Raw genomic sequence first — 24,361 nt, 5'->3', positions numbered from 1 at the left:
GGAAGGATTGCAGGCCGGAAGGGGGTAGGAACTCCACAGGAAGACCAACAGAGCCAACTAACTTGGTCCCTTGGGGCTCTGAGAGTCTGAACCACCAACCAAAGAGCATACACAAGCTGGGTCTAGGCCTCCCCTCTCAGATGTAACAGATGTACAGCTTGACCTTCATGTGGGTCCTGAAGGACTGGAATGGGGGGCTATCCCCAAAGCTGTTGCCTGTACATGGGATATATTCTACTAGCCAGGTTGCCTTGTCTAGCATAAGAGGAAGAAGAAGTGTCTAGCCTCAGAGAGACTTGAAGTGCCAGGGTGGGGGTATACCAGGGGGCCCCATCTGCTCAGGGGAGAAGGTGAAGGGGGTGGAAGAACTGTAGGATAGGGTGACTGGGAGAAGGGCAGTGAGCAGGATGCAAAGTGAATAAGTAAAAAATAAAATAAGCCAGTCCGGAGTACACAAAGTAAACAGGGCCACTGGCAAGAACTACTTAAATAGCTTTCTAAAAATAAAAATTGAACTGTGCCCCCTTCCCTTTTCTTCGGGTAACTGTAATACCCAGCCCTAGAATCTGCCCTCAAACAGAAAGAAAAAGTGCCTTTGAGACAGGCCAACGGTACAGATCGGTGACCTGGATTCTTCTCAGTCTGTCTGGGAAGTTTTTCAAGGCTAGAGCATTGCTCGAGATACATTGTATCTCCTATGTGAGATCAGTATAACTGGAGCTCCAGAATGCAAGCACTCTACTTCTAAGATTTCAGTAAGTCAAGCATCACACAGTTTAGAATATCAATCAGAAATTATCTAATTTATCATCAACTTATACCTGCATATATTTCAGAACTGATTTAGCACCTTTTGTATATTATATGTAAATAATATTTTAAAATTCTTTTTAAAAAGATTTTATATTTAATTTATGTATGTGTATATTTATTGTATGTATATAAGTATGCTGTCTTCACACACACCATAAGAGGGGATCGGATCCCATTACAGATTGTTGTGATCCACATTGTGGTTGTTTGAAATTGATCTCAGGACCTCTGGAAGAGTAGCCAGTCCTCTTAGCCTGGAGCCACAAATTCTTTTTAGCAACAAATACCTTTTATTAATTTTCAAAGTTTAGTCATTGTGCCTAATTAAATTTGTGAAGTTTTTCAGTTTTATGGATGATTCTTAGCTATTTTGGAAACGTTGAATTAATTAGGTATATACTTATATACCAAATAAACATTAAGTCTTTTTATATTATATACACACTTGACAACAGCACTTAGTGTATTGCATTTCACTGTTAGTACACTAGGAAAAACAAGTTATAATCTCATCTTGTTGTGAAAACTTATTTTGAAAAATATTTACAAAAAGAAAATTATACTAGGCAGGTGTGGTGGTACACACCTTTAATCCCCAGCACTCTGGAGACACAGCCAGGTAGATCTAAATATTGAATTCAAGGCCAGTGAAATCTACACGGCTAGACCTTGTCTCAAAAAGGAAAAAAAAAAAAAAAAAAAAAGGAACGAAGAAAGGGAGAAAGGAAGGAATTAAATTATACTTTACACCACTTTAAACTTGACTGCTTTTTTTATGTTTTTTTTTTCTTGTTGTTTGTCTCTTTTTAATTTTTTGTTTTGATTTGTTTTTGAGACAGAATTTCTCTGGCTGTCCTGGAACTCTGTAGACCTGTAGACTGGAGGGGCCTTGAACTCAAGAGATTTGCATGCCTCTGCTTCTGGATTAAAAGCACCACCACTCAGCTTTAAGAACAGATTTTAAAGACAACGCCGTCCCAGGTCAGGCGATTTCCCCCCCGCTGTGCAACTCTGTATGATTTACGTGGTTTCCTGATGTGCAAATTGGAATTAGTAGAATGTCTGAGTGTAACTACTGCTACAATGAAACACCAGGGCCAAAAGCAACTGGGGTGCGGGGTGCGGGCAATTTGGTTTATACTTTCATTATCACTGTTCATTCTCATCAGAGGAAGTCAGGACAGGAACTCAAACAGGGCAGGAACCTGGAGGCAGAAGCCAAGGCAAGGGTCCTGGAGTACTCGAGTAGCTTGCTCCCTCTGGCTTACTCTGCATACTTTCTTACAGAACTCAAGACCACCAGCCTAGGGGTAGCCCCCTCCAATGGACTGGACCCTCCTACATCAATTAATTAGTTAATCCTACATTAATTAAGAAAACATCCCACAGGCTTGCCTAGAGCCAGATCTTAGGGAGGCATTCTTCTTAACTAGGGTGCTCTCCTCATAGATGACTCTAGCTTGTGTCAAGGTGACATAAAACTAGCCCGATCATACAAGGACTCAGTCTTAGGTGTCACCCAAGGACTAAACGCCTTAACGCGTGTACGGGTCATGCCTGAGACACAACTCTATACAGATTTCACTCGCTAGTACCGTCATGTGCAGCAAAACCCTCGTAGCTTACTTAAGAGACAGTAATGGGAGGTTGTAGGTTGGAGCAAGTGAGATAGACACACCAGAAGAATGGGATGGGTGGGTGGAAAAAGAAAGAAAGAAAGAAAGAAAGAAAGAAAGAAAGAAAGAAAGAAAGAAAGAAAGAAAGAAAGAAAGAAAGAAAGAAAGAAAGAAAGAAAGAAAGAAAGAAAGAAAGAAAGAAAGAAAGAAAGAAAGAAAGAAAGAAAGAAAGAAAGAAAGAAAGAAAGAAAGAAAGAAAGTCCACGGCTGCTTCGCACTGCGGCGGGCTTGGGGCAGCCGCAACAGTGAAACTAAACCAACGCTTCACTCCTGCCTCCTCTGAGCTGAAGCTACAGGTGGAGAGCCAGCGGGCGCACGCTCCTACCCGGCTCTCTGTTTCGCTCCCCGGCGGCAGCCGCCACCACAACTTGTTCCCGCCCGTCTCAGCCTCGTGAGGGCGCCCGCGCCTCGAGGCGGCTGGAATTGGCCCGCCGCGGCCCCGGTAGCCAGACTTGAGTTGCTGCTGTCACCGCCTTTTCCTCCTTTCCCTCAGTTCCTTTTCACTTCCGGGGTTGCTCTAGATCCGCTGGTTCCGTAACAACATCCCGTTGGCTTCCCTCAGGCGGCGGGACCTGTGTAGCCGCCTTCCTCGGAGCGCCTGCCCGCCTGGGCTCGCGGGCTCCCCGGTCCGGGACGCCATGGCCACCAACCCGCAGCCGCAGCCACCGCCGCCCGCGCCTCCGCCGCCGCCACCGCAACCACAGCCGCCGCCTCCGCCGCCTGGCCCTGGGGCTGGCCCGGGAGCGAGCGGGCCGGGAAGCGCGGGGGCTGGTGCTGGGGACCCGCAGCTCGTTGCCATGATCGTAAACCACCTCAAGAGCCAGGGGCTCTTCGACCAGTTCCGCAGGGACTGCCTGGCCGATGTGGACACCAAGGTGCGGGGCTAGAGCGGCGGGCGGCGCGGGGAGTGGGGTCCCGTGTGCTCCGAGGGGCGACTTCCCCGAGCCGGACCCTCGGGACTGTCTTGCATACAGGGCTCCTTTTGCAGCTGCTTCGTTTGTTGATTTGTTTGTTTGCTTGTTTGTTTGTTTGTTAGACTTGCGGCGGTGTGCCATGCACTCTGCAAGTCTTGGAATGTTCATTCATTCCCCTGCCCTTGTGTTCCTTTCTCCGGCTAGAAACACTAGCCTGGAATGCCTATTATGTGCCAGGCAATGCTTGGCCTTAGCTAGTATACCACTGTGGTAAGCAAGACCCAAGTCGTTCCTAGGGAGACTGGTTTAGAAGCACTAAGGCAAACGGGACTCGGTTTAGAGTTCATTCTTTTGTTTTTCGAGACAAGGTTTCTCTGTGTAGCCCTGGCTGTCCTGGAACTCTGTAGACCAGGCTGGCCTTGAATTCAAATCCGCCTGCCTCTGCCTCCCAAGTGCTGGGATTAAAGGCGTGTGCCACCACTACCTACTTACTTTTTTCACCTAAATTGGTTTTTTTTTTCTACCAAAAGTTTCTTCGGCTTGTAAATGCAACAAATGTAGCGTTTGCAGATATCGTAAAACGGTAAGGCAACGATTTACAATGTATTTTGCTGGATGTTGAGGGGCGGGTGAACTTGCAAAGGTAGAGAGGCAAAGTTGGGCAGAGAAAAAAAGTGGGTTGGGAGATGGGACTGTCGTTTGATCTTTTGCAATGGCTGCCTGGCTTAGTAGTTTACTAAGATGAGAAGAGGCAGACAGACAGACAGACAGACAGAGAGAAAGAGAGGTATAGCGCATGGAGCCAGCCATTCCGTTGGAAATCTGTGGAGAGGAAATGACAGCAACTTGAAGTGAAAGAAGGAAAGGGGAGGGGGTGTGTGTTAGGTTATATGTTAGGAGACAGAGGACAGAGAGGCAAGGGTCAGCAGAAAGGTTCCCTAACCAAGCAGAAGGGGAGGGCTGCAGGCACCCAGCACCGACGTGGAAGCGAGCTTTAGCAGGGAAACTGTCATCTTGGCAGCAAGCCAAGGTTGCAGGACTAAGTCAGTGAAGTTGGTGAAAAGCTATGAAAGTGTGTCTGGAAGCAGGCGAAGGGAGAGGTGTTGGTTCCTCTTGTGGGGTATTTGTTGCTTTCATTTGGTTTTGTTTGGGGGTTTGTGTATCTGTTTACTTTTGCTTCAGTGTGGGTTGGTCTGTTGGATTGGAGTTGTGATGATGTAAGGTTTTTTTCAGACTGGCAGATCTGAATGAAGAACCTTTAAAAGAGGGGTGCTTGCAGCATCTGCATATCCTTGAGCTTTGAGGTCACCAGCACACAGCTCTGTCATCTCCTCTGTAATAAGTCCTCCGAACAACCTGAGGATATCTTCTCCAAGGACTCTGGTCCTGGGCCCGTTCCCGTAGCCTTTCCAAAATGTTGTAGGTTTTATTCACAGGGACTTCAATTAATTGAATGTGTATAGGTAGTATAATCTTCCCTTGCTTAGGGACTATCACGGCCATATTATAAAGTCCTTGCTGTTGCCTTTTGAAAAGTATTTTAATAGGAAAATATTAGGCATGGTCAGGTAAATGTTTCCCCATATAAAGCTAGTTGTTTGCAAGCAACAGGTGGGTATTACACTTTGATGTTCTTAGAAATCTGTGTGTTTGTTTTGTCACTGTGTATATTGTGTATAATAAATTTAATGTTTTAATATTTTGATGACAGGTGCAGTTTTTACAATTCAACCTGTTATTTATCTCATCTCCATTAAATATTACCATTGTCTGTGGTATCCCTGCCCAAACTTCTAAAAGTAGATTATTAAAATGTTCCTTGGGTGAAAGAAGAAAAATTGGTATGGCAGTGTAAGGAAAGCTAGGCCTTTCTCGTCAAAAGTGCTGTTTTCAATAGTTGACAGTAGTTGACTGGAGGTACTTTCATGTGGTTCAACCTTGTGCTATGTATAGAGAGGGACCACAGAATGTTCTTCTGTAGATAAAAAGCTTACGCTAGATAAGAGTGGAACAGAGAAGACACTCTCTTCCCAGAGAGCAGCACAGCGGGGCATAGTTGCTGAATCTCCTCGATAATCATTCCTTCTCTCTTCCCCTCCGTACCACTGTTTCTACCCCCCCCCCCCCATCTTCCTCACCCTTAGATAACAGATGTGTTGGTTTTAACTTAAAATATTTATAATTAAATCACATTTCTATTTTTCCTAATATGTAAAATGCAAAAGAATACTACTTAGGAATGTAGCATTTATAACAACACAATGAGTAGGCCAAAATAGAGGTACTATTCCCTACTCATATAAAGGACTGTCACTTTAATGGAACTCTTGAGTCTCATCTGCCACTTGTAGGAAGTATGGTATTCTTCACAACTGAACATGAAAGACTGGCCTGCTTTCCACCTGAAAGTCTTCCCTGTGGTATATAGGCTATGAACAGTCGGTGGATTGTGTCAGGCACATACATGTGTAACAGTAGCAGGTGCTGTCTTAGACAGTCTTCCATTCCGTGTGTCCACACCAGGGTGAGAGGTACCAGTGTCTACTTCCACTCCTGGAGCCAACAAACATAACTCTCCTGGTAGGCCTCCAGTGGTCCTGAAGCAAGAGTGTTTCTATGGCAGATTGACTATCATTCTTGAAAGAGCTGTAGCCTTGGACAGCTCCAACATCTAGCTACTCCACTAAGGCTGCTCTTTCTAGACAACTAGTCATCAGGTGTCTGACTCAAGCTGTGTGGCTTGAAAGCCATCCTGGCCCCTTTTTATTGACTATCCACAGGAGAATGAAGAGGGACAATTGAGAGGCCCAGCATTGTGTCCTAGACAAGAATCTGATGGACCAAGAAAATTCAGCCTCAATTTTGATGACTGGTGAAGGTAGTTTTGGATACTTTCACAATTATGAATGGCTTCTGGTCAGTTAGTTCATGGATCAAATAGTATTCATTGTTCAAATCTTACATACCAGACATTTTAGAAGCTGGAAATACAACGGTAAACTAGAGTTCTGCTGCTTCACAGTTCATCCTAGCAGAGGAAAAAGAAAGTAAGTAGTGTATAATCAGCTCTGATTATACAAAAGAATAAAGCAAGAAGAACATGAGCAGGCCTACTGTTTTGTTCTGGATAAGGTTTCAATTAAGATAATATTTGAGCTATCCTTGAAGGAATTGAAAAAAATGGATGCCTTCCAACCCTAGAGCAGAGGACGTGCCAAAGACCTGAGGCAGGACTGCTGAGAGAGGACAGTGGGCCCCTCCACACATATTCTAATGCATTGTGAATTCATTGTTTAGGGTTTTTCTTGTAGTAAGAAGTTAGTGAGTTTTGAGGAAAAGTTAATGATCTGACTTGTATTTTAGAAGAGATAATAATTCTTGATCTACTTTGGACTTAAAATGTTTTGTAACCCTGATTTTTAGAAGATTTAATGTACTCTCTTGGAAGATGGAGTTTGGCGTGGGCAAGCAGGAATGTCAGGATGTGAGAAGCCTTGGGGCATGGGTGGAAAAGATAGTAGGAAATGGGTCTGAATGTCCTCTGATGTGTCTGCTAGGACCTGCAGACTTTGCTGACCAGAAGAACTTGTTGACTTTGAATTTAAGTCAGGAGCTTGCTATATAGTGCAAGCTGGCCTTGAACTCACTATGTAGGCAGAGTAGACTGTGACATTGCTGTCCTTCCTCCTTGCAAATGCTGATTACAGACATGGACCATCATGCCCTGCTAGTGGGAAAAAAAGTGTAAACAAGAAACATTTTGGGGGGGGGGGTGAAATTTGAATTTATTTTGAGGGGACTAAAAAGCTAAATGTATTTAAGTCTAATAAATGCTTATTAAAAGAAGAAATACATGTTATAAATGTTAGAAAGAAATTTTCACGTTGATTTAGGGTAAGTGAAGAGGGCCATGAATAAATAATTGGGTGATTTTCCTGGGAAAGAGAAAGAAGCAAAACTTGAAAATTAGAAGTGATAGAAGAGCATCTCATAATCTCCAATTCTAGGGAGGTAGTTACCTAGTTACCAAAGGACAGTGTGTAATCACTGAGCTGCCAAGCAGTGTGGACACGAGTGTGTAGACATACAGTGCCCTGCGAGAACTGCTGAGTGGTTGTATGTATAGAAGACGACAGGAGTGGAAAGGATGCAAGCTCACTTTGGGCGCCAGAATGACCTCCTGATTAGAATGAGAGCTCTAAGATGAGAATTTTGTCAGGCGGACAGCTAGAGAGAATGGTTAGGTGAGAATTGGTTACTGGGATAGCACCTTTGACAGGAGGGAGGGAGGAGTGGTACCGGGTGATGCTGCTCTGTTTTCCATAAAATCCTTCCACTCACTTATATTGAAGGGAAAAAAGATAAGCAAAGATATCCCTGGATGAGTAGATGAGGGGACTGATGTAGGTAAGGACCCTTTTTTTGTTTTGTTTATTGTATTTTGGTATTGAGACATGGTTTCTCTGTGTTGCCCTGACTGTCCTGGAACCCAGAGATCTATCTGCCTCTGCCTCCTGAGTGCTGAGGATTAATGGTACATAAACCACTGCAACCCAGTCAAATAGTCCAACTTCTTGTTTGTTTTGTTTTGTTTTGTTTTGTTTTTCAAGACAGAGCGTACCTCTAGCTGTCCTGTGAATCATTCTGTAGAGCAGGCTAGCCTTGAACTCAGATCCCAAGTGTTGGGACTAAAGGTGTGTGCCCTCACCACCATTTCTTAAATAGAAAAGACTGGATCTCCTTTTCATCTTCCTCTGCTTTTTTCTTTTTCTCTTTTCTTTTTTTTTGGGGGGGGGGCTGGTTGGGGGGCAGTGTGGAGAACTGGGGAGGTAGGCTTTCTAAGCCTTAGACAGTGTGGTTACTTGTAGGGTGTGCCCTGAGCTGTGTGCAGTATTCCTGCTCGCTTTCCTCAGTTATAATCTAACATGCTTTAGACGGTGCCGAATCCCCGTTGAGGGAAGAGAGGTTAAGACTGCTTGAGAACTACTTTACCCCAGATACAGTACATGGTTCAGTGGTCTGTTCCTGAGTAATTTCTCTTAAGTCTGTAACTTCCACCTCATCTCTTACCACCGCAGACCTTCATTATTTTAGTTATTGCATACTTTTCCAGGTGAGTTTTGTGTCTACTTACACTCAGCTGTTGAACCACTGTGTTCATATGTGAAATGAATTCCCATTCTCAAACCTCCTTGTGCAAGCACCAAGTCCCAGTCTGTTTCGAGCTTCATTTCTGTTGTTGGACTCTCTTCTCTAACTACATTAGAATACAGCATATGAGTTTTCATAGTACTTGTAGCATTGTTAGCATTATATTTTTTTTCTAGTCCAATGATTCCTTCCTTTTGTTGTTGGCTCTGTCCACAAAGGTCATTCTCATTCCTGGTGACATCATGCAACTTTGAAACTAATTTTCCCTGTAGGTCATATGTCACATTCTTTCTCAGGACTTCTTTCCTCCCTCTCTTTGTTTCCAGGCCTCTAACATTAACATTTGTGTTTTGCTTCTAGTTTGTCTACAAAAAGGGTTGTCTTCTTTATTTTAACTCTATTTACAAACAACTTGTCTTAGATAAAACAGGAAGTATTTGTAAATTATAACTACGAAGCTTTCCATCAACTATAACAAACCTTAGGACTATTAAATATGTTAAAATTATTGAACTGATTTTCATTATTGTATGAATTAAAGGTTTCTAGCATTTGTGGGTTTTGTTTTTCTTTCTAGCCTGCCTATCAGAATCTCAGGCAGAGAGTTGACAACTTCGTTGCAAACCACTTGGCAACTCATACATGGAGTCCCCACCTCAACAAGAACCAACTGAGAAACAATATCCGACAGCAAGTTCTGAAGTAAGTCTGAGTTAGGGGCACAGGCTAGATTTAAAATGCTGTTGTTTACTTTGTCTGAAAGCAACCAGAAATACATTCTCCTCAAGTCAGCAGTTTTGGAAGTTTAATGTGACTTAGTCCAGTATATTTTGGAGTATGACCTCATCATTTCATATTTCCTTTATAAATTTTTACTCAGCTTTTCCTGTAGACTTAGAGAGGTATTTAAGTATTTGGGAAAAGAAATAGCATGACTTAAAAAAAAAAACACATCAGAAAGATCTCTATGTAAATATTAATGGATGTAAATGCTATAATGTCCTATCCAATTACATTAATGACTATTTTCTTGTCTAACAATTAGAACGTACATGACACAGCTCTGAAATTTAAAACAATCCCTTGGTTGTACATGTTGTCTTCTAATATATAGTATGTAGCTAAATGAAAGTATTTTGATTTGTTCAGTCATTTTTGCATCAGCATAAGACACAAAGAATAAAAGCTGAAATATTTAGAAAGTCTGGATTATTTACCTTAAAAAGATTGTGAACTTGGTTTACAGTCTTCTGCTTGTTTTTGGATATAAATATTTGCTAAGACAAAAAAGTCTTTCTATCCCAGTTATTTAAAGAGTACCTATTCTTCCTGCTTTGACAAATATTTATACTTAACATTTGTAAAGTGTGGCTTTAAACAGGTGAGCAGTTTAACTCAAGCCTATGTAGTATGATAGTTCCAAGCCATAGGAAGCCCCAGAAATAAAAATGCTCTAGAAAGTTCATTTAACCCCCAAGTAATGCTAGAAACCCAGAGCCAGGAAGCTTAAACTGTGTCTCCCTGTACTTAAGAAAAGGAAACAGCACTAGGTTTCTTGACTGTGTTTTAAAAGCTGTTTGAGAACCTATGAAAGAGTCTAGGTGAGATCAAAAGATGCCATTGGAAGGCTGCTTAACGGTACCTCTTGGTAAAAAGTCAAAGCTGTTTCCTGAAAAGAAGAGACTAGAAGGAGTCTTTTGAGTGGCAGGCCAAGAAGGCTCCTTATTTCCACAGAGTAGAACATCAGGCAAAGGAGCACAGGGATAGCTACCAGCCTTCTACAGATGATTGCTTTGCTTCATCACCATCCTGTTTAGAAGCTCTTGCATCCTTCTCAGGAGAAGGGTATCTTTCTCTTTACAGTGATGATCCAGTCCACGGGATCCAGCAAATCTTGCACTATTTTATTATCCAGTGTTGACAGTCTCAAGAAGAACAGTTTTCTGGAGTTTTATTTAGACTTTAGTATACAGAATCTCTAAGACAAGGACTGTCATTTTATTTTAGGTGAGGGAAATGTGAAAAGTCAATCACTTACAACCCTAGTACAATAAAAGACATCTTGACCACAGTTCCTGCCTGGTAAAAGGTAAGGAAGCCAAACATTGCGGCAGCAGTGAGTGAAGGAACCCTGTGGTGAGACTAGAGACTGGGAAGGGAACAGCTGTATTCTGGTAACTCACCAGCCACTCTTCTGAGACTTCTATACATTGTCCCCTTATTACCTTTTGGGTATGGAGGCCAAAGAAAATCTCCTTCAGAGGAATCCAGGGATTCAACTCAGGTCATTGGGCTTGTACTACAAGAGCTTTTAACCACTAAGACATCTTGCTTATCCTATTTGCAAAGCTTTATGTTAGAAATAGTAGCATTTTGAAGTTTTCCTTAGAGAAGGATTTTGTTGCAGTTGATTTTTTGTTTGTTTGTTTTTTTCTTTGTTTGTTTTTGAGACAGGGCATCTCTTTTTTGTTGTTTTGTTTTTGTTTTATTGAGACAGGGTGTCTCTCTACATAGCTCTGGAAGTCCTAAAAGTCATTCTGTAGCCCAGGCTAGAAACTCACAGATCCACCTGCCTTTGCCTTATGAGGAGATGTACACTGCTATGTCCAGCTTAGAGAAGGATTCTTTAGTTGTATGCAAACTAGAACTGCGTGGATGGACTAGCCCTATAAATAATTGTAATCTCAAGCAGGTTTTCACACACACTTGAGAAAGTACTCAGCTGACTTAAGCCATTGCAGTTGCCATTTCTATAGAACAAATGCCTACTACCAGCAACTTAAAGTGGGGGAACTTAGCTTATTTTCTTATTCAGGAGAAAGGAAATTTTTATTCTGTGCATGTATTCATGCTGCAAAATCTGGAAATACTGGATAGCTTTCAGTAATGACTTGGGCAGGATTTTAAAAGAGAAAGAAGTGGATTAGTTTTACTTATCTATTTAGTTTTTTCCTCCAGTATTGGGGGTGGAATCCAGCTCGTCATACATGCAAAAATAAGCACTCTATCGCTGAGGTACTTTCTTAAAAACAGTAGGGTCTCAGTATGTAGCCATGGCTCTCATATTCTATATGTAGCCTAGATTGGCCTTGGACTAGAATGATGGAATTACAGGCATCTACCACCTTGCCTGGATTCAGCCCATTTTGGTTTGTTTCTATTTTGAGAAAAAGGCTCAATTTGTGCAAGATGGCCTTGAACTCTTACCCTGAAATTTTCCCATTGCTCAGGCCAGTCATAAACTTGTGTTTATCCTGCCTCAGCCTCCTAAGTGGTTGGTATTACAGACAGGCACTAACCAGGCCTGCAGGTAAGTAACTCTAACAGCGAATGTATCTGTTGTCAGATAGACTTTACCTATGGGGGCTGAGACTTCTCTCTGAGTTGCAGTTAGGGAATACCCCAAGGCAGGGAGTCTACAGAACAGTAGATCAGTAGACCCTATTTTTACATAAGATCTTCCTCCATGAGAAGGAAGACTACATTTAAGAGTACTCTTGTTTACAGGACAAGAAGCCAAAAATATACGCAAACAGAGAAGGCAACCGAAGCAATATTTTGGGGTTCAGTAGGTTTTCTTCTTTAATTTTATGTCTTTGTACTTATGCCTTACTGCAAAACTTTTTAGTGATTCTTTCTGCTACATTCGCAACTCATCTTTAAAGGGGACAAAAAGAGCTTTAAGATACAGCAGTGTTTTCAGGATTTGCATTCTGTTCTTTAATTTTATAACTTGAAAAAGCAGGTAACCTACTTTGTTGCATGTCAGCTCATTTTTCTTTATGTCCCACATAAATAGAATTATGTTATCACATGGCTTCAAAGTGCCTTGGGAATTGAAAATCCAGTCCACCCTCACTTCAGACAGGTACACTCAAAAACAGCATTTGACAGTATAAAGGTCAACACCTCCTACCCATTCTCTCCAGAAAGATGGGGGTCTCCCAACACTGTCCTGTGCACTTTGATTCCTCCTGGTGCAATCTACGAAGAAATGTGATCTTAAGTCTGTATTGCTCAGATGCCATTTTACACAAGTGCTACTTAAAACATGTTCTTGTCACTCCTCTGTCTGTCCTCTTAGACTTATAGCCCCCTTCCTCCCTCCCTCTTTTATACACAGCAAGACTCAGCTCCATGACTTCTCTTTGTGGAGTGTTCCCACCTTATTGTGAACACAGCCAATAATTCTTTACTCTTCTCTTTCCCCACAATACATTGTGTATGTTAATGTCTAGCCTCTTGTATTGTAATTGTATCTGTATCTTTAACCAACACAGGGCCCAGGCTCAGGTCTGGTCTATAGTGCCTGGTGGCCAGCATGGTGCATTTTATGTAGAAGACATTCATAACCTACCTCTTTAAATGACTAAATCATCCTATTTTATAGCAGGAAAGTAATAAAAAGAAAGCCAGACATCTTGAGTTTTGTTTTTATTTTTCTTGTTTCTTGTTTATCAATTTGATGAAAATATATGTTGTGTATATTGTTCACCTTAACTAGAAACTCTAAGACTTAGAAAAAGTTTATATTTTCTATTTTTTAAGAAGAAAACATTTCAGAGTCAAGAGATTTACTAGGCCTGGAACTCATCTCTCATGGAATCCTCTTATGTTCCAGGGATGGAGGTTGAGAGAGGCACGACCTCCCTTATTCTCTGTAGTACTGCAGCTACTCCAGAGGCCTTTTTGTGTTTTAGTCTTTCTACCAGCAATGCATTGGGGGACAGTTTACAAATGTCTTTGTAGTATAGCATACTTAAAACCATTACTGTATTAACTTTCCCAAATAGAGTCTTGAAGACATATATAATAGACACTATTTTCTTCAAAATAATTTGTGCAAATAATAAAGTTATTTCTTTACCTTCCTGTGAATTGCTTGTATTTCAGATCAGGAATGCTGGAGTCTGGTATTGACCGAATTATTTCTCAGGTTGTGGATCCAAAGATCAACCACACATTCAGGCCTCAGGTAGAAAAAGCTGTGCACGAGTTCCTGGCCACATTGAATCACAAAGAGGAAGCTGCTGGCAGCACAGCTCCTGATGATGAGAAGCCAGAATCTTCTGTCATTACCCAAGGTGCTTTGCTTTCCCAGGCTCTTCTTGTTCTGACTGCCTGGATAGAGATGTTTGGTTTTTAATACATTGCTCCTTTTGACTACTTTAGTGAAATTATATGTGCTTTCAATATTGCTCAAGTTCCCTAACTAGCATGACATTTCTATTTTGAAGTTAATTTCAAAAAACATTATAATAATGGTGAGTGTGTGTGTGTGTGTGTGCACACTCGCTATAAGAGAGAATGTCACTGAAATAGTAAAGGCATTCTTCTCACAACTGGAATGGTCTCACATGTGTTGGCATCTTTCCTATAAGACACTATGTACTTAGGAGATAGAAATTTTTGAGTATGTGTACTAGTTTTGTACCTGAAAAGCCTACAGGAACATGCATTTCTGCTCAGCTTATAACAGTAGTGTGTACTGTCAGTGAAGTAGAGGGATCTACTTTTTCATACATTTATTTCTTTTTTTATTTATTTATTTATTAGGTATTTTCTTCATTTACATTTCCAATGCTATCCCAAAAGTCCCCCATGCCCTCACCCCCCCAACTCCCCTACCCACCCACTCCCACTTCTTGGCCCTGGCGTTCCCCTGTACTGAGGCATATAAAGTTTGCACGACCAATGGGCCTCTCTTTCCAATGATGGCCGACTAGGCCATCTTCTGATACATATGCAGCTAGAGTCAAGAGCTCCGGGGTACTGGTTAGTTCATATTGTTGATCCACCTATAGGGTTGCAGACCCCTTTAGCTCCTTAGGTACTTTCTCTAGCTCCTCTATTGGGGCCCCTGTGATCCATCCTATAGCTGACTGTGACCAATTTATTCTTATCTTCTCCTTGAAGGTGCTCCTGCTCCTGGGCCCAGTGCTAATGTAGCCAGTGATGCCATGTCAATCTTGGAAACCATAACTTCTCTTAACCAAGAAGCTAACGCTGCCAGAGCTTCAACAGAAATGTCAAATGCCAAGGTCAGTGAGAGAACATCCAGAAAACTCTCATCTCAGCCAAGCACTGACGTTAGCACAGACAAGGAGAGAGGCTCAGAAGATGCGACTGAGAGAGAAAAGGCTACCTCTGATTCTGGAGGAGATGGGCTAGAAGCTGCTCTCAAGTCAGAAGAACCCAGTGATCTCCCTTGTCCAGTGGAAGAAACTAAAAATCATATGAAAGAGAATAATAGCTTACTGTTACTAAGTAAGGATGCTCAGCAGGAAAGCACTGACCCAAAAATTAAATCAATGGACAAAGGAGAAAAGAAACCCGATGGTAATGAGAAAGGAGAGAGAAAGAAAGAGAAGAAGGAAAAGACTGAAAAAAAAATTGATCACTCTAAAAGGAATGAAGATACACAGAAAGTGAAAGATGAGAGACAAGCAAAGGACAAAGAAGTGGAGAGCACAAAGCTTCCTTCTGAAAAGAGCAACAGCAGAGCCAGGGCTGCTGAGGGGACAAAAGAAGGTACATGCACAAGGCCGCATGGCTTCAAGAGGGATTGTTCCTTACAGGAAGAGGACAGTGTCACGTTTGGCTTTTGATTGTAATGATTTATTTTGGTGTTTTCATGTCAAAACTTGAAAACTTGTAAAGCAATAAAAGTACTACGCTGTGCACGGTGGCACCCAGCAGTAATCTCAGGGCTGGACATGCATGCCTAGTGTACAGTTCAGGCTAGCCTGAGCCCAATCATTCTGCCTCAGTTGGCCTTCTTAACTATACTGATGTGTCTGTTGACAAAAGAAAGTTTACAGAAAAGCTATAAACTTCATAATTTGTATTATCATTTTTTTCACACTGTTCCAAGCAACTTAAATTGTATATGCTAATCTTCAAAATACTAGGTAGTAATAATAATAATCGGTTACTTAAAATCTACATTTGTATATAGCCTTACATTATAAATCAATAGTTTTTATAGTTCAAGTAACTATTTTACCTTTGTATTTTACTTATATAGCTGCTTTTCTGATAGTTAAATTTCCTGTTTAAAGCAGGAAATTTTTAATATTGAGGGCTTAGGCTTTAAATACCTTCTTGTGATCAGTTGTTTATTTTGCTTCATTGTTTTTCCTTAAAGATTGTTCTTTGTTAGATTCTGATGTGGATGGTCTCACTGATATCACAGTCAGCTCTGTCCACACCAGTGACCTTTCGTCCTTTGAAGAAGACACAGAGGAGGAAGTTGTCGTGTCTGAGAGCATGGAAGAAGGAGAGATTACATCAGAGGGTAAGGGTGATACATTTTTCTCAATGTCTCTGTGACAGTGCTGGTAAGCGTTATTTGCCTTCTGTTCTAATGGCTACTTCCTGACTATGGTATAGCTAGAGTCTGCTACCTTGTGATTGTAAGATTGGCTGCTGGTTGAGCTGCAGGGTTGTCTGTCTAGTTATCCTTGTACATGTTACCAGCCCTCAACAAGCCTACTTTTCCATGATCAACCCCATCATTTGATGTTATTGCAAAGTTGAGAGGAGATGGTGTACATAGAGCTGCTTTTGTTTGTGTGTGAATGGTGCTTGGTGAATACAAGCTGGAAGGCTGTCCTCACTTCTACCACCAGTTACAAATTTGAGGGTCATAAAGAGCACCCTTGGAAAAACTGATTTCCTAAAAGGCATAACAGAGTGCACCAAAAGCAGGTATATTATACTAGTCAGGTATGTTGGCTTGTGCTTAGAATCACAGCAATTAGAAGGCTAAGGCAAAAGAATAACTGTTAAAACTGGGTCTATATAGGGAGTTCTAGGCTATCCTGCTAGTGTAGTGCTCTGCCTCAAATAACTACAAATACTGGTCTACTCAATATAGTTGATCAAGCTAAGGAACACGGTCAAATCAGAGAAAGGACAGTGTGCTCAGGGTCAAGTTTAGAAACTTTTCCAAACGTGAGCCCTCTGTATGTCCTCTCTGGAACTGTAGGCAACTTGACATCCATTTCTATAATCAGGATAGACTATGAGAACCCAGAGAAGTTCACTAGAACTTTGGTCTGAAATTCTTATTTGGGCTAAAGGATATAGTCATAGTGACCCTTGTGCCTCTAGCCCTAAGAGGTCTTGCTGCAGGACTGAATCCCATTCCTCCATCTTAACAATAGTAGACTTTGATTTGACCATAAAAGAACCAGGAAAGCAGAAACACATCAGTCAAGTACAGTATCATGAGAGCCCAGAGATGACCTCTCAGAAGCTTAGGGCAAATGCCAGATCTCTCTGAGCAAAGCTGAAATCGTTGTTATACAGTTTGCTTGTCAGCTGACCCTTCCTAAGTTCTTACTGGGTTCCAGAGTCTGTGCTAATGTCTTTCTGTTTCTTAACTTCTGCAGCTCTGGAAAGGAGGCACAACAAAGGGAACAAAGTCTTGAAGTATATCCAGTCCAAAGTCACATGGCCACTGAGCACCAGGGCAGAATTCAAAGCTGAGTCTGCATGTAGCCAGTACATGCTGCTCTTTGCTCTGACATATCTTGCCAGTGGGCAACATCTTTTACATTTTCTGCTAGCTTTGTATAGGATGTCTAGGAAGAAACTCAGCGGGGGAGTAGAGCCTTTTAACTCCACAGATACTTTTCTTAGCCTTTCCTATCTTTACATTTTATGGGTATGTCCAGGAGAAGAAAGTTATTCAGAATAGGAGCAGCAGTGTACACTAGCTATGATGGTGGTCCTTACTGTCCAGCCCGTGTGGGAAGACGAGTCCCTACCCTGTGATCCCTGTGCTTTTTCTATGCTTTGGGGTCTGCTAGGCTGCTTTCTTTGTTGGGGTTAGATTTTCTGTGTACATGCTCTAAATATAAGAAGTTCACTAAGAACAATAAGTAATAAGAAATGAAAACATTCCTTTTTTTCCGCCTTTATACTGTGTCTAGTGGAAAGATTGCCTTCCTAATGTAGAGGTGTTAGTGTAAGGTGTGTGTGATTGATTCCTAAACACATAACTAGGCATTAAGATCTCAGGTGTGATCTGGGTGTGGTGGTGTACACTTTTAATCCCAACACAATGGGAGGCAGAAGCAAGTGGATATCTGTAAATTGGAGACCAGTCCACATTGTGAGTTCTAGGACAGCCAGAGAAAAATAGTGAGACTCTCAAAAAACTAAAAACATAAGGAAGATTTCAAGTGTGCTTTAAAGTATAGTTTCAAGTGAATTTCTTCAACTTAACAGTGATAAAAACATTCATATCAAGTCCAAGAACTATTTGTCAAAATACATTGTTTAAAATAACTGATGGGAGGAACAGTAAGTTAAGATGGTTCCAGCAGCTTCAACTAAGTGGGCTCCTGAATTAATAAGCCAGAGGGTAAACGGTAAAAGGAGACTTAAGCTTAGACTGGCAGAGACCACCTACCGTCCTCCGAGTGGATGCTTCCCATCAGATCACAAGCAGGTAAAGGCCTAGCGGAAGCACAGCCAGTGTGTACTTGGCTTCCATGTAGAGCCTACAGATCCACCCTGCTCTAGGGGCAGAGTGGAGCCTTTGCCTCTTTAGTTCTGAGCCTGTCCTGCTTCTGCCCTGCTCTGTGCAACTCTCCTCTACACTTCTTTTGTCTTTTAATAACACAAATGTCTAACTTGGTCTGCCTCTATGTGTGAGGTGAACTGTAGTTTTTTAAATGTCAGTTTCTTTTCTCATACAGACAACCCCTTTGGACCTTTAAATACATTTGAAGTATATTAGTATCTTTTGCTGCATATATGACATGTTGATGCTTGTTGACAGAAGCACTTTTTATATTTGCTTCTTTCCAGATGAAGAGAAAAACAAGCAGAATAAAGCAAAAGTTCAACCTGGTGATTCTAGTGATGGAAAAGCCAGAGGCGTACGGCATGCTTATGTTCACAAACCGTATCTTTACTCAAAGTACTACAGTGATTCTGATGACGAACTCACAGTGGAGCAACGGCGGCAATCCATTGTAAGTCCAGTTGATCACTTGCAGATTTAGAGTGCTTCTAAACCTTCCTAATGCTGCAACCCTTTAAACACTGCTCATGCTATAGTGACCCCCTCACCATAAAATTATTTTCTTGGTACTTCATAACTGTAATTTTGCTACTGTTATGAATTATAATATCTTATATGCAACCTCTGTGAAAGTATTGGTCAACCCTCAAAGAAGTCACAAGCCACAACTGTGATTTAGCCAACTACAACAGATTGACAAAATTTGAATGGTAGCCTGTGCAAGGTACTGTTATGCACACAGCAGACATGGTCTTGCCCTCAGGGAGCTTGCCATGGAACTGCATAGAATAGACACAAAGGGGTATCATTGTTACTAACGAAAGTGAAAAAATGTAACTGTCTGCTTCATATTGTAAAAGTGCTTGTATCCCTGTGACTCATTTCATGCAGAGATACAGTATGTAAGGAGTATAAGGAAATTGAGGGAAATGTAGTCCACCAATTTTCTAGGTTTGAAAATGCTTCCAATTGTCAAGTACCATTCAATTATTGAGTGCTTTTTAAATAAAATTCATTAGTTTTTAAATGGCTTACAATATAAGGAACATAAAAATATAAAATGTTTCTTATGTCACAATTAGGGAGTTTATAGAAATAACTATTGAAGAGAACACTATAAAATGTGATTGCTAGTTAGCTTTCCTTCCAGGCTTAGCTCTTAGAGAGGATATTGGATAGGACTTATGCACCTGTTGGGTTTTTTAATTGGATTTTTGAAAGTTTGGCTTTGAGCCCTGACCAGAAAGGGGTGGTTAGAATAACAAAATGATTGTGAATTCTCTCTAATTGAGATTCTGCCAACAGAAAGTCCCAAGGCCACGGTTTAGGCCCAGGAGTACAACCACCAAGTCAGATTAGCTGTAGAATTACCTGCCACTTGAAGCTCTGAAGACATACCCACTGTGCTTGGTACTTATGTGTCTATAGCCTTTTCCTCCCATCACGTTTTCTCAGATCACACTTTTTCCTTCAAACCAATAGCATTCTAAAACAATAATGACAATTTTCCTATCTGTGCCTCTATCATCTGTACCTAGGCACACACAGTTAATGTCTGTTCCTCTTTTTTTTTTTAGATTTATGTGTATGTTTTGCTTGTGTGTATATGTATGCCTAGTGCCTGCAGAGGTTAGAAGGTGTTAGATTCCCCTGGAAGTGGAGTTAATGATGGTTGTTAGCTGGGAACAGCCTGGGACATCTGTGAGAACAGCACGTGCTCTTAGCCACTGAGTCATCTTTGTAACCTGATATATGTGTGCTTCTGCATATTCTGTTAATGTGTAAAAACATCAGAAGAACAAACTAAAACTTTGTCGGTAGGGACAACTTTGAGTACAAGAGGTTTACAACCCAAGGTCTCACTCAAGTGTGCTGAGCCAGATCAATACCTCGGAGAGGTACTCTCAGCTGTTTTCTCACATAAGTTCTTTCAGAGTGTCTTGGCTTCTACCTGATAATCTACAGGTAATTTTATGGTTTTAGGCTAAAGAAAAAGAAGAGAGACTTTTAAGAAGACGAATCAATAGAGAGAAACTTGAAGAAAAACGAAAGCAGAAAGCAGAAAAGACAAAATCTTCTAAAGTGAAGAGCCAAGGTATAGCGGACATTACTTTTATTTGAGAGTATCATATCCACACCACCATTTTCTAGTTAGTCTCATATTGCTTGTGGCATATGCACATAAAAAGGTGCTATATATGCACATAAAAAAGTTCCTAAGTGTGGAAGAATTTATCCTGCTCTACTGGTGGAATAGATTTCAGATAGAAGTAGCTGAGCATTTCTGGTGATGGTAGTGCAGCTAGCCTATACCTCACATCATCTTTGCTTTTTCCCTTTACTCTTGTTATTTTCTCTGATGCAGGGGATTGAAATCAAGACCACAAACTTAGCTCTGCCCTGACTGTGCTACAGCCCTCATGCTGGCATGCATCTGGCACAGTAAATACAACAAAATTGATGTCTGTTTTTCCTAGCAGAAACTGAGACTCATTCGGAGCTATTTTGTGTTTTATACTGCGTATAAAACTGTAATGAAAAGTAAATACAGCACTGTTACAGAACTGTCTTCGGAACTAAAGCTTCTTTATTTACTTTCTAGGCAAAAGTACTGTGGACCTAGAAGACTCATCAGCCAAGACTTTGGAACCCAAAGCCCCAAGAATTAAAGAAGTCCTTAAAGAACGGAAAGTTCTAGAGAAGAAAGTAGCCTTAAGCAAAAGAAGAAGAAAAGATTCAAGGTGCATTTTTACCTACTATGTTCTGATTGTCATATTAGTGGTACATTTTCAGAAGAACAGCTTTGAAAGTGGGCATAGGCTGTCTGAAAAAGTAACTGGACATGGTGGGGGGAGGGGGAGAGGCATGGGGTCTCTGTGAATCTGAGGCCATCATGATCTACACAGAGAATTCTGGCACAGCCAGGGCTATAGACAGAGACTCTATCTCCCCCCCACACTTTTTACTTTTTATTTTATTTATTTTTTTAAAAGGGTCCTTTTCACTTAATCTTTGCAGTTTGATGGGTTGTGAATTTCTGTGTTAACAATCATCTTTTGCACAGACATCTCTGTTGAGGTCTGGGAACTATTTGTATATTTCGGTAGGTGTACAAATAGCCCTGGAACCCTTGAGCTCACTCTGATCCTTCTGCCTCAGCCTTTCCAGTACTGGAATTATTGTGTGCCATCATACCTGGCTTTTTTAGAGAGAGGAATTTATAGGGCAGTTTGATTTAATATCTGTTCAGCAAAATAAAGGTAGTATGTTCACCCTAGGTTTCATGAGGTCTCTAATCATGCATTTTAAATGTCATTAGTATTTAATATTAGTATGGCTAATATGTATATTAGTCAAATTTACCGTAACAGGCTTGTGTTTCTTCTTGTGGATCAGGCCTTAATTCCAACCAGAACATGATAAATTATATTCTTAATACTCATGCACTATTGCACCTATGAGCATATCTTACCATGCTGATGGTTATTGGAGCTCTTGGATCCACAGCTCTGTAGGACTGTTGATGACTCCCTCCATCCCCAGGGACCTGTTTAATACCTTCTGGCTCTTTGAAATTTACCCAGCAGGAAAGAATCTTTCAAAATAGTACCAGCTTGATTTCTCCATGCCCTGTGACCAAGGTCTGTGGCGTTTTCAGCAATAGGATTTTACTATCAAGTTACGCTTGCAACCGAGATCACTGGTAATAGGTAGTATTATTTTGGGAATCTTTGAGACCCCTTCCCAACCAATAACTTGAGGAGAAGTATCTCACACCTAGCACTCGGTCTTTACTTGGCAACGTAGGCTTCTAGGGGAAGCATTATCCTCTGCGTGTCCAGGGATAGAACTCAGGTCACCTATCTTGGCAGGAAGCAGATTTACCTAATGGGCCATCCTGCTAACCTTGACATTCTTAATAGAAAAGCAGGAACTGATGCACCCGTGGGGATGATTTGTACTTAAACAGGACAGAAATAAAGAAAACAACAACCTGTCAGAAAAAAAAGAAAAAAATTAGTCAGAGAGAACCTCACATTGACTTAGATGTTACTATGTGCTTATGAAGGCCTTGCCTTGGAATTTGTTCTTTTTATCATCTTTCATTGTATTGATAGCTATAGCATTTTAAAGTACATTTTTAGTAATTTTGTGAAAATCTGACGGAAGCTTTAGATTGTATCCCAGAAAGTGTACATACAGTAACATTTGTCCTTGTTCAGAGTTCAGTTTCTGGGCTCCTGGAAGTACGTGTAGAAGTATTTTGTCTGGGCCTGTGGGAACTACTTAGTAACAGAGGTTGCATCTGCTCACCAGGCTTCTCAGCACCTATTTGACATCACCCCATGATTTCCTCTTCACAGAAAGCTGGGGTTTTGGGTTTTTGTTTTTGTTTTGTTTTTTTCTAGCAATGTATTTTCATTGCTTCAATTATTTATTGAAGAATTACAAAGGCAAAGACACTCTTGAAAGTAGCTATGTTGTAATGTGAACCGTAGTCTACAGTTTTACTGTTCCATTAAATTACAATTATTTCCTTGAACTTGTTTGTTTTTATTTTGTGTGTATGTGTATTTGTCTACATGCATTTCTGTGTATCACATATGTGCAGGAGCCTGCGGAGGCCAGGAGACAGGGTTGGGTACCCTTGAACTGGAGTTAGCAACAGTTGTGAGCTGTCCTGTGGGGGTTGGGACCTGAACCCAGGTCTTGTAGAAGAGCACCAGATGCTTTTAGTGGTTGAGCCTCTCTCGAGCCCATCATGACAATTCTGTACATTAGCCATAAACTTAAAGAGACGTGAGTTACACAACTCGGAGAGAGGGATCAGTTCTCAGGTTTCTGTACCCTGTTCAGATAGCTCTGAGTCAAAAAGGCCTTCCTGCGTCTTCAAATGATGGTGAGACATTCAAGCGTCTGCACGGTGGGCACAGTATTCGCAGGCAGCACGTTAGGAACTGTCTTTGTAGCATGTTTTCCTTTAGTTCCCGGAATGTTCACGCCACACTTGAACTGTGCTCTCTGGTGACGAAACATAAGGTTACATTGAAGTGTAACCAGCCTTCACACATGAAGTGAATAGGACAGAAAAGAGTTTCAACTCTCTTGTGAGGTTCTTAGATTCAGATTGGAAGTTCATATTTGATTTGCTCCCCTCTCAGGAATGTTGATGAAAATTCCAAAAAGAAACCTCAGGCTGAGGAAGAGTCCAAAGAAGCCCTCAAAACAACTGAGGTATGTTGTTGCGGTAAATCTCCAACCCAAATAAGCCTGGGCAATGAAAACACAACACAGTTAATATGAATACATGCTGTGCGCCTGGACTGGGCAGATCTACCGCTACACTACCATCTTCCCCATAGAAGAGACCCCTTAGAACTTGCACTTTCCTTCTCCTCCTCCTCCTCCTCCTCTGTTGTCCTCTCTCCTTTTTCTCCCAAAACCTTCAGCTCCACCTCCCCCTCTTTCTCTGCCCAATCACCAGCTCGAGCCTTTATTTTATACATTAAGGTGGGAAGAGGTTTACAGGAAATCACCTGCGTGCTGACTTATTCCTTGTTTGGAGAAGGGAATTAACATCAAATATAATTAGCCCCAGGGCTGTCTGCAACACTTGTCTTAGTGAAACCCTTGTCAAAGCCCTTTTGTTAGTTGTGGGTCATTCAGTATTCTTTTGCAGCAAAACAGTATAATATGATCTTTACGGTATTATGTCTTAAAAACCATTCCACTCAACATTTTTAGCCTCTTCCTATTCGGCCTGAATTACCTGTTGTAATGGGTTGATGCATATTTAGTTTTGTGTAGAGAGTACGTTCTCTTCCCTTACCCTCTTCACCCTGTTTCTTATATACAGCAATAACACAATTGTCAGTAAGAAGACGAAAGAGAAAACTAAAATTGCCCAGAGTAGGTCCCCTATTTTATCTCTTTGGTTTCCACATGTATAGAGTTTTTTGGAAGGGGAAGTATTCTAACAAAAAAACAAATTTTTTTAAGACTTTGCTCACTTTGTGTTACCTCTTAATGTGCATAATTATGTAACAATTGATTAATCTACTGAATGGATACATTCTCAATTACTTTAAGCACTGGCTTGTATGTGACACTTAAGGTTGTATCCAAAATGTGCACATTTTAAATTGTGAAAATCTATGCAGTGAATGTATTTCTCCCTGTATTGGGTTATTTTCTTGGGTCAGATTTAGCTTTAACTGAATTTAAGTCTTTATTTGTATATATATATACATATATATTTTCATAATCGT

At 41.1% G+C, this 24,361-nt stretch overlaps 1 protein-coding gene across 11 annotated transcripts in view; it reads left to right on the top strand.

Moving 5' to 3' along the window:
* Positions 1-2,940: 2,940 nt before the first annotated feature.
* The window catches only part of Bod1l (biorientation of chromosomes in cell division 1-like), a 56,818-nt gene continuing 35,397 nt past the window's right edge, over positions 2,941-24,361 (top strand). For 10 of the 11 annotated variants that reach the window (XM_017321065.1, XM_017321064.1, XM_017321063.1 and 7 more), the window contains exons 1-9: positions 2,981-3,364; positions 9,132-9,256; positions 13,448-13,638; positions 14,471-15,085; positions 15,702-15,851; positions 18,377-18,543; positions 20,076-20,187; positions 20,695-20,833; positions 23,255-23,327. In XM_017321065.1, coding sequence (XP_017176554.1) covers positions 3,128-3,364; positions 9,132-9,256; positions 13,448-13,638; positions 14,471-15,085; positions 15,702-15,851; positions 18,377-18,543; positions 20,076-20,187; positions 20,695-20,833; positions 23,255-23,327 — 1,809 coding nt within the window. In that variant the 5' untranslated portion in view covers positions 2,981-3,127. Of the gene's footprint in view, positions 3,365-9,131; positions 9,257-13,447; positions 13,639-14,470; positions 15,086-15,701; positions 15,852-18,376; positions 18,544-20,075; positions 20,188-20,694; positions 20,834-23,254; positions 23,328-24,361 lie in introns of all 11 variants that reach the window. The other variant, XM_006504050.4, reaches the window with a different exon arrangement.

Source organism: Mus musculus, chromosome 5, assembly GCF_000001635.26.
Source record: "Mus musculus strain C57BL/6J chromosome 5, GRCm38.p6 C57BL/6J".
NCBI classification, from domain to species: Eukaryota; Metazoa; Chordata; class Mammalia; order Rodentia; family Muridae; genus Mus; species Mus musculus.
This window is presented reverse-complemented; position numbering and strand designations above follow the sequence as displayed.